Source organism: Chaetodon trifascialis, chromosome 10, assembly GCF_039877785.1.
Source record: "Chaetodon trifascialis isolate fChaTrf1 chromosome 10, fChaTrf1.hap1, whole genome shotgun sequence".
NCBI lineage: Eukaryota > Metazoa > Chordata > Actinopteri > Chaetodontiformes > Chaetodontidae > Chaetodon > Chaetodon trifascialis.
The window spans coordinates 10,500,269-10,510,304 of NC_092065.1; the positions used below are offsets into that span (position 1 = coordinate 10,500,269).

The window sequence follows — 10,036 nt, forward strand, 5'->3', positions numbered from 1 at the left end:
CCGGTTCTGTCCTCGTCTTCTGCAAAAATGTACACATTATTGCATTCAACATCAATTCTCATCCAAATTTGCAGTTTAGAGAGCCCAACAACAACAACAACAAGAAAAAAGACGACCCATGAAACATACATTCTCTGAGTGAAACGCTCCACAGAGAATGCTGGCCAGACAGACAGACTTTCTATGGGCTCCTTGTTTCCTGCCTGTCCAAGGCATTGCCTTCACTCTCTGAGTGACAACTACTTGCATATATTATATATGCACATGTAGCCAATGCCAGTTTGTGCTTTGGCCCTTGTGTCCCCAGTCCACACTTTTAGAGTGTTGCTAAATGGTTGGAAAATCAGGTTGGATTTAAAGATAACTTAAATAATTTATAATTATTGCTTCATTTCTACCAACGCCCTCTTTTGTAACACTCTAAATGTGCATCTCCTATGTTCTTACTATTCGTCCCTTTTAGCGTTTTTAATGATATTATGTTTTTGTGTGGTATACCTACGCCTTATTTCTCTTTCATACTGTGTCTCATCTATCGTTTGTTTTGAGCTCTCCATGTAAAAAAATATGGATCTTGTTCTTCTTTTCCTGGTGATCAAATGTATTTATTGTCTTTTTCTTTTCTTCTTTGTGCTCTTTTTCTCCCCTTAGCATGTTCGCCCCTTTGTCTCCTGTTAGAGATATTGTGTGTGCATAGCTCTTTATTTTTTGTCTCTTATTCTTTGATACTTATCAGACTGACCAAACTAAGCCTCTCTTGTGTTTTCAGGCTTTCCTTCCTTCATTCCCTATCTTTTCTTGCAGCTCTGTTTTTCTCTCTAATGTGCTGGTGTTTGTAACAATCTCACTCTCTGTTTGGTTTTGGTTTCCGTAACCTCACTGTTCATGCTATTAATACTTGCTATCTCTTCTTATACAGATAAATAATTTCAGCTTGCTTTTCTATTTCTTACATTCCTTGTTGAACCTTCTATCTTATCTACAGTCTTTATGATTTATGTCCAGTGTGTGTATGTGTGTCTGCAACTTCAGCATCCTCTCTGCATCTGCTCATTTTGTTTCTATTTCTCAGTGTTTCAGTTCTTGTTTTTCTTCTCTATTTACTGTTTGTTTATTGCCTAACAGTGTTTCAGTGTTCAGCTGCTCCATGTGCCTTGACCAGTCATCTATGGAGTGCTGTGTGTCCAATGTGTCACATTACATTGGCCCGGACTTTCGCATTTGGCTCTTTCTTGTTCTATCTTTTCTCATTCTTTCTGTAATCTCATAATATTTATTCTCTTTTCAAATTCTTTTTGTCTTCCTTTGCCGTTTTTTTCTTTACACTTTGTGATTTGTGACTTCTTGTTTTCATGATGTATGAACATAGAGGTTTTTCTCCCAGATTGTTTGACCCACTTTAACGTTATGTTTTCAACAATCCTCGTGTGAAGGAACTAAACTTAACATCTATTAACATTTGTACCTGCTCTGCCATGGGAGATCTCTGCTCTCTCTTTTATGTTTTTATTAATATTTTGTGTCGTTGATGCAGATTCTTAATAACTGAGAGATTCAAACACACAAATACTTGACAAAACTGATCATCATCTGTCCTGTTAAACGTCTGGTTGTCTACATGTTGCTATACATGTCTGTCTATTGTATATATGGTGATGTCATGTTGCTATACATGTCATTATACATGTATGTCTCGTTAATGTCTTTAGAGGGAACAAGGGTTGATCATGAACTCTATGGGAATCAGAGATAATTAATTTCTATCAGTTTTACATATAGAGGTTCTGTCTTGTGTTCTGTCTGAAAATGTGTTTGTTTACTTGTTGGAGGTAACTTTCTTGTTAGAGATATGGATGTTTGCCACACTGGACATATGCATAGTCATCTCAGACTCCAAGTTTCATCAAACACAACTCACCACATCAAATGTCCTCAGTTCTAGCGCCCACCGTTAATCTGTGGAATCTTTGGCAGATTTTATTTGGCTTCGCTCACTGTAGCTAGAGAAAGCACAATCCACTTTGAAGTGACATCTAAATAAAGCAAACTTGGACTCAATTGGTCATTTCAGATAGGCGGTTTTCAAGCGCCTTACAGTTGGGGGTTGGACTCCCCGTGTGCTCAGACATTCTCTCTTTCTGGAGATGAGTTAGCTTCTCAGCACGATGTCCTCGCCACTGTCCCTCTGGGTCAACCAGTGTTTTTGCTTACAGGGGCAACAAGCCAGCTAACAGCCCCAAGGGCCAACCCCCGGATGCTGATGGCCACTCCTCCGTAACCGACCTTGCCAATTCGCTCACTGGAGACATGGTGATGGTAAGACCCACGATCCCACCACACATCCATCACACTGTTGTCTATGCTGATGAATCTCGATCTATGCTGCATGGCTAAAAGTATGTGATCACCCCTGTCCACCCTTAGTTCCAAATAAAGGACAAGGTCGGAGTTATTCTGTATTATTTTATTCTCAGCATATCCTATTAAAATCCAAAAAAACAACAATATGATAGCCTGGGGGGACTCACAAGAGACAAATCAGATGATGAATGGTAAAAACTGAAGCAAAAGAGGCTCAGACATAGCCTCTTATATATATATATATATATATATATATATATATATATATATATATATATATATATATATATATATATATATATATATTAGAGCTTGACTCTAGTATGGGTCAAGCTCTAAAAACTCTGTATCATACATGCATTATAAGTAGTCTCAAAGTGGTTATTTTCTCAGAGTTTAGAGTATAAACTGACCTTGGTGCGACTGTTTCACTTTGTTGTGGAGGAACTTGGCTAGCCTGCACAGACTCCTGACCTCACCCCCATACAACACCTTTGATGATGAATCAGAACTCCACCTGTGAGCCAGGCTTTATCAGCCAGAATCACTGCCCGACATCATTAATGCTCTTGTGGCTGAATGGAAGCAAATCCCTCCGACCAGGCCAACGAAGCCTGAAACCAGAAGACTGGAGAAATCATATCAATGGCCATAGTTTCTGAATTAAATATTCAGCGATCACATTGGTGTGTCCACATACTTTTGACCATGTACTGGATGAGGTAGTTCTTAGTCACCAAGTAGGGCCAGTGTTGCCGAGTCATCCTCCATACACAGGCTGATTTAAAGCTGCAGATGGTAATAAGGGAGCCATAATAGGGAAAAAAAACACACACACAGGCAGTTCCCACAGTGGCAATCAAGCAAGACAAGCCATCCAAGGTGACTCACACTGTTTGATAAATTAGACTTGGAATATTTCACACTTGCTCTGCCTGTCAGTTCTAAAACCCATATTGACAGATTCTGAGTGAGTGAGTGAGTGAGTCTTTGTCACTTTGAAATTGAAGCTCTGGCCTAAAGCACTGAAATCAACAGTTTCAGGTGTAGTGCTCCGAGAGAGTGTTTGCATGCAAACCAGACAACCAGGCCAGCCCCTTTAAAAGTGTCTGTGGAGGCTCCCCCACAAAGTGGTCCTATGAAGTGCTGGTTGTCTTATCTCCCTCAAAGTCCTCAAGCGCTTTGTTCCAATCTATGCTATTGTTAGAGAGAGAAAACAATAAAAGGACAGAGACAGAAGGTGGAGCCACAGGGAGAAACGAAGCGACCATAAAGACAGAAGTGCAGAATGCCAACCTTGAGCTGTGCTTCTGTTGTCTCCATGCCCCGCATGCAATGCTCTCTGTCTCTCTCCTGCTCTTTCTGTTTGTCTCTCGCCCTCTCTTTCCCTCGCTCTGTCCACTGCTGACTATCAGATAGTGGCCTTTTAGAGCACAGCAGTGATAAAGCAGTCAGAGTGGCTGTGAGAGAGAATGGGTGGTCTAAAGCTCCTCTATCTTCAATCTGTGCACCTCCTGCCTCTTAAGAACATTAGAAAGGAAATAAAACTCTCTCAGCCTTCTTAATGTCAGACCAATCTCTGCCTTTGAGCAGCTGCTTGAGTACGCCACCGTAGAAACGCAGCTCTAAAATCTCCTCCCCTCGCAGCTCCTCTCTGTCACGGTCTGCGTGCACGTGATTGTGTCAGAGGAAGTGTGTGCCCTTGGACTGAACTTTTCATGTGAGTGGCTGCTGCTGCTGCGTGTGTTTATATTCATTTGACTACATTTGTGGCCCTGCAGCTGTCTCCAGGTTCGGAGGATGACGACGGTGAAGGGCCTATAAGCGAGAAGCTCGGCCGGATCCAGTTCAGCATAGGCTACAGCTTCCAGAACACGACCCTCACTGTCAAAGTGCTCAGGGGCCAGGAGCTCCCAGCCAAGGACTTCTCTGGCACCTCCGACCCCTTCGTCAAAATCTACCTGCTGCCCGACAAGAAGCACAAGCTAGAGACCAAGGTCAAGAGGAAGAACCTCAACCCCCACTGGAACGAAACCTTCCTCTTTGAAGGTCTGTGTTATGTCTATTCAGCTTCTTATCAAACAATTGTTGCAATTATGAAACTGTGATTTTTATCAGATTTGACAACTGCTTTCAGTTTCTAATACAAATACCCTTTTTTCCACCTGAGCCCAGACCAGTTCAAACCAGTTCAGACAATAACAGAAATGTGTCTATAAATAACCGAACTTTTCAAACTTTGGCAGATACTGGAAGTTTGTCTTCACATACAGTAAGACCACATTGCTCATTATAAGAAGCTGATGGAGAAAATAAGTTTTCAGGGCCTGTTTGCTCAGTCAGCTTTGCTCCTTTTTGGGGGGAATTGCTTCCATTATTAGGGCTCGGCATGCTGTAAATCCTCTTTAAAACAACAGTTAGACATTTTGGGAAAGAGTTGGATGAGGAGATCAGTTCTGCTAATATCTCTATGGCAAATGTGAAGCTACGTCCAAGAGCTGCTTCGCTTGGCAACATGAGAATACAGCTAGCCTGGCTCTGTGCAAAATCATAAAAATCACCTCCTAAAGCTCCTAAATTAACACAATGTTTGTTGAATGTGTACAAAAAACAAAGTGTAACTGTTTCTCCCAGCTTAAAGTCTGTATGTCAAGCTAAGCTGACCAGCTTTATATTTAACATACAGATATGAGCTATCAATCTTCTCATGTAACTCTCCACCATCTCATCTAAGTTCATCCCAATGCTCCTTTAAAGCATTTATGGCAATGACAAAGAGTCATTTCTCAACTCAAAAAGAGCATTGTGGGAGTTGTGTGAAAATTCGCAAAGAAGGTGTGAAATTAGAACAAAATATTTTTTTGCATTGATGAAACCTCCAGCTCCAAAATCTGCAGACAGTTTTTGTTCAACAAAAAAAAATAATAAATGAATCTAAATAATGTTCTTGAGAGGCGCAAACTGCAGATGTTTAGCAGCAGCCGTGCATAGATCAGTTAAGTGCCTCAGCATTAAGTGATCTGAATTACCTTCATTATGACCATTGTGCTTGGATGACAGCGCAATGGTAAAACAGCCCAAATAATGTTCAAAAGGCTCAGACCCTTTCCAAAATTAGAACAATAGCCAGTGCTCTTGAAAAATAAATGAGATACTTCGTTGTCACTAGGGTATAATGATCCCTCTCAGTCATTAGAGAAAGTGCTGGCCAGTCCTGCAGTTTTTAAAATGCACTTTGGCCTTTGCCAATTTCATCCCTGTTGGCTGGGCGCAGATTACTCTGCCCTCTCAGTACTGTCAAGAATATGTTTTCCTCTCTCCGTGTCTTAGCTCTTCCCTCAGTGAATCTGTTCCTGTCTGTTTCAGGCTTCCCGTATGAGAAAGTGAGAGAGCGCACTCTATACCTTCAGGTGTTGGACTACGACCGCTTCAGCAGGAATGACCCCATTGGAGAGGTGTCAATCCCCCTTAACAAGGTGGAACTGGGCCAGATAAAGACCTTCTGGAAGGAGCTCAAGCCCTGCAGTGATGGCAGTGTAAGAGACGGAGGGATGCCATCTGGCTGAATGATGACGAGTCCAGCGCTTTCATTCAGATGTTGTAACTATTTTATCAAAACAAGTGTGATGCCATTTGTTGACTGCTTGCAGCATTTTAGCTTGATTGACATAATTTTAGGGTGAGCGATGGGCTGGGCTCAGCCAGTCTGGGCTGTCTGGGTTTGGCACAAGAGGTTAGAACAGAAAGGGCAGTGATGTAAGATAACACAACAAGCTAGTGAGTAATGTGCAGTTTGATATTCCCCGATGAAACGAGATATTAGACTGGATGATTCATACTTTGTGTGTATGTGTTCCTCAGGGGAGACGAGGAGACTTGCTGGTGTCTCTCTGCTATAATCCCACTGCCAATACCATCACTGTGAACATCATCAAAGCACGCAATCTCAAAGCCATGGATATCGGGGGAACCTCAGGTAGAGAATCCTCCTTGCTTGTCTTTTCTCTTTCTAACCCTTGCTCACCAGTCTGAAGCCCTTCTCATGACGCTGGAAGCTCTGTGGCTTCGTCACTGTGCTCATTCACTGACCTGTCCGTGCAGAGGACGGTGGCCGTCTGGCTCCCAGGCTGGGTCGCAGTGTAGATAGCCTCGGCAGCAAGGTGACATTACATCAAGCATCTCTCCCTTGCCCTCTCTCTCTTTCCTGTTCTCCCTCTGTCTGTATATCTATGAGGATCTTTAGCCTCCCAGCCAAATCTGTGTCAGCTCAGTCTGGTGCTCCTTTTTGAAAGTATCAGGTCTCCTTTGTAAAATTACTGCTTCCTGCAGTAGTAGGAGCTCAGTCTGTTAGTATTACAGAATATGATAATGGTCCAGAATTGGTGGTACAAATCCCAGGCCCTATTTCCATAAATACTTCCTCATTTGTATGTTTCCTTGCTCGGGGGATAAGTTGACCTTGAGCTCAAACTAGGTATCTGCTTCCCTGCTGCCTTCCCTGACTTTAACAATTAGGAGGGTAATTGCAGACCTGACCCTAAAAATCACCTTGTATGAGCATCTTCATCCTTGCTCTCATGTAAACCACTGTGCTCTGTGACCACATTGCAGATCCATATGTGAAAGTGTGGCTGATGCACAAGGACAAGCGTGTAGAGAAGAAGAAGACAGTAACGATGAAGCGCTGTCTGAACCCCGTCTTCAACGAGTCCTTCCCCTTTGACGTGCCCGCCCATGTGCTGAGGGAGACCACCATCATCATCACCGTCATGGATAAGGACAGGCTCAGCCGCAACGATGTTATTGGCAAGGTAACGCTTCACAGTTTTCTTTGTGTTGTTTCCCTTGTTTTCCAATATATTAGCCCCCTAGGCTCCTTGTTACATCAATGTGAGGCAATTTAACATGTGTGAAGTCGGTCACCGAGGTCAGTCAACCACACTAAGGAAAATGATACTAGAATTAATTACTTGATTTTGCACCAGCAGTCTGGGTTCATACAAAGCCTTAAAAGTTTGGAAAGTACTTAATGTAAACTGTTAACTTAATCTTTTCAATGTAAGGAATATGCTTGTATTCAAAAACAGTAAAATACACTCACTCACGTTAACAAAAAATCATGTAGCATTTGAAATGAAACAATTCTGTTATCACACTTGCCTCCAAACTAACAAACTTAATGTGAACCGCTGGTAAAATGAGCAAAGCGACCGTATACATACATTGGTGTGGGGATGAAGGAATTATGTCAAATTTAGTTTTTGCAATTGCATTAGTAGTTACAATTTAGATGTGATGATAAAACTTTGAGAGTCTGGAAATGTTTAGTTCAGGAACTTGAAAGTACTTGAAAAAAAGCTTGAATTTTACTCTCAAAGAGCTGTACTAACCCTGAGCAGTGAACAAACAAATCAATGAGGAGAAATGCCATTGCCTAGGAGCAGCATTGGCTTCAAAGTTTGATTATCTGTTCAGGGGCCAATAAATAACATTTGTTTTAGTTAGAAAAACTGAATAGGATATTAATGTTAAGTCATGGTGCTAAACAATTCCTTGTTTTGGGAAAGAGTTAGAGAAGAGAGAAGAGAAGATCGATACCACTCTCATATCTGGTTATTGAATATAAGGCGATGGCTAGCACAAAGTTAGCTTAACTCAGCAAAAAGACAAAGACCAGAGGGAAACAACTAGCCCGGCTCTGTCCAAAGGCAACGAAAGACGCCTACCAGCGCCTCTGAAGCTCACTAATTAACACATCATGTCTTGTTTGATGAACCATGCAAAAACCAAAGTGTGAAAATGACAGCTAGCTGTTTTACGGGAGGTTACGTGTCGGACTATTTCTTGGCTGGGAGCAGTTGCCAGGCAACCAGCGGAGACTCCAGGGAGGTACTGCTCCCAGCCAGGAAATAGACTTCATTGATTAGGGTCAGCAATGTTACATATTTCAAGTATGAAAAGGATTAAAGATTATTTTACAAGTCACACTACCATCACACTCTTCTTCCCCTCTGTCAGATCTACCTTTCGTGGAAGAGTGGACCCGCGGAGGTGAAGCACTGGAAAGACATGCTTGCTCGGCCGCGCACTAACGTGGCCCAGTGGCACGCTCTCAAGGCCTGATCGCACCGCCCAGCTCCCTCCATGGCCCCTTCCCGTCTCCTGCTCCCCCTTCTCTCCCCCCTCCTCCCGCTCCCGTCCTTATGCACAAGACTGACTTGCTGCCAGGCTGCGAAACACGGGTACAATTAGCCATCTGCTCTCTTAAACCTTTAAACTCTTCTCTTTTCTTTCAAAACCTCTGCTCCTCTCTGACCCCTCTCTCTTCTTCTGTTCCCTCCTCTTCATACAGCCGTGTCTTAATTTCTGTGTCTCCCCACTTTGCCAATGGTCCCCCTGTTTCTGACTGTCTGTATGTCTGTCTGTCCTTATGCACTTTGCCTGTGGAGGTCTGATGTTCAGTTTCTTTGTCGACCCCTTGGTTCTGAACTGCACTGCAGCCCCTGACCCATTTAAGGTGCCAGTCCCGTGGGATCACAGAGAATCTTAAGTAATGATCTAATCTCATATAATCCTATTGTATGACTATTCCAGGTACACAATACTATACAGTATGTACTGTATGTACATGTACATATTAATATATTAGGCGTATAGATTGGCAGAACTCCCCCTATACACATGACTAGTATACAGTGTGTTATCCATAGTCTGCTGTTTCACATCTCTCCTGTCTCTTCATTTGTCGCCTCGTTCTTGTCTTCTGTCTCCAGTGTATTATATCCCCTCCCCATTTCAATCCCCTTCTTCCTCAAAAGTGGTTTAATTTTCAGCTGAAGTTGTCGAAAGCAGTCAATACTCGGTTTGTGATGAAACCAGCTGAACTCAAGATGGAATTGTTGATACTGCTGTTTCTTCTTTCCCCCTTCTTTTTTCTTCTCTATGCTCTTTATTTTACCTTTTTCCCCTTATTGTTCCCTCTTTCTCTCCCTCTGGCACAATATTAGTGAACCAACGCCACTTTCTGGACCCTCCCCCGCCCCCCCTTGTCGTCTGTGTGCTGTGGGTGCTGTGCTGTAGCTCCAACAAAAATAGAGATTAAAAAAAAAATAAATAGACAAACTGAACTTTGCGACGCTGGGAAAGCGGGAACACAATAAACTTGTGAAATGGATCGCTCCTGATTTTTCCAGACTAAAAAGCCCTGACATGGAGAGAGAAAAAAGAAGATGAAAAGAGAAAAAACCCAAACAAATCCACCGTGATACGATGATGTCATTTTTCACAGCATCACCAACTGAGGAAACCAATTGAAAATGTTCAGATGAAAACAGAAGCAAAAAGCAGAGTTTGTGCTGTTTGTGCACATTTCTGTCTGTTTATTGATGCTATGAATTCTCTGTGCTGCCCTGTGCTCTTGTTCTGTGCTGATGGGGGTCGAGCCCCACCAGCTTGGACTGTATGGTGTGCTGCGTTATAATGTGTGCCTGCTGCTGTGTGTGCGTGCGTGCGTGCGTGCGTGTGTTCACAGGAGCAACACGATTCAGGCTCGGCAGAAATCTTCTTCTCTTTTCTCTTTCTCATCTTGCGCTTTTCTTGCTCTTCTTACTGCCATTGTTTCCCCATCCTCCTTTACTACCCTGCCTTCTGAACGGCGGCACGGGGAAGTTCTATC

At 42.7% G+C, this 10,036-nt stretch overlaps 1 protein-coding gene across 6 annotated transcripts in view; it reads left to right on the top strand.

Annotated features, from left to right (window-relative positions):
* syt7a (synaptotagmin VIIa) overlaps nucleotides 1-9,457 on the top strand; it is a 71,028-nt gene extending 61,571 nt beyond the window's left edge. For 3 of the 6 annotated variants that reach the window (XR_011602536.1, XR_011602537.1, XR_011602535.1), the window contains 7 exons: nucleotides 2,214-2,316; nucleotides 4,143-4,410; nucleotides 5,728-5,897; nucleotides 6,223-6,337; nucleotides 6,973-7,172; nucleotides 8,380-8,603; nucleotides 9,369-9,457. Coding sequence is in view for 3 of the 6 variants with exons in the window: in XM_070972178.1 (XP_070828279.1) it covers nucleotides 2,214-2,316; nucleotides 4,143-4,410; nucleotides 5,728-5,897; nucleotides 6,223-6,337; nucleotides 6,973-7,172; nucleotides 8,380-8,484 (961 nt within the window). In the remaining 3 variants the exon portion in view is untranslated. Of the gene's footprint in view, nucleotides 1-2,213; nucleotides 2,317-4,142; nucleotides 4,411-5,727; nucleotides 5,898-6,222; nucleotides 6,338-6,972; nucleotides 7,173-8,379 lie in introns of all 6 variants that reach the window. The other 3 variants (XM_070972178.1, XM_070972179.1, XM_070972177.1) reach the window with 1 other exon arrangement.
* Nucleotides 9,458-10,036: the final 579 nt, after the last annotated feature.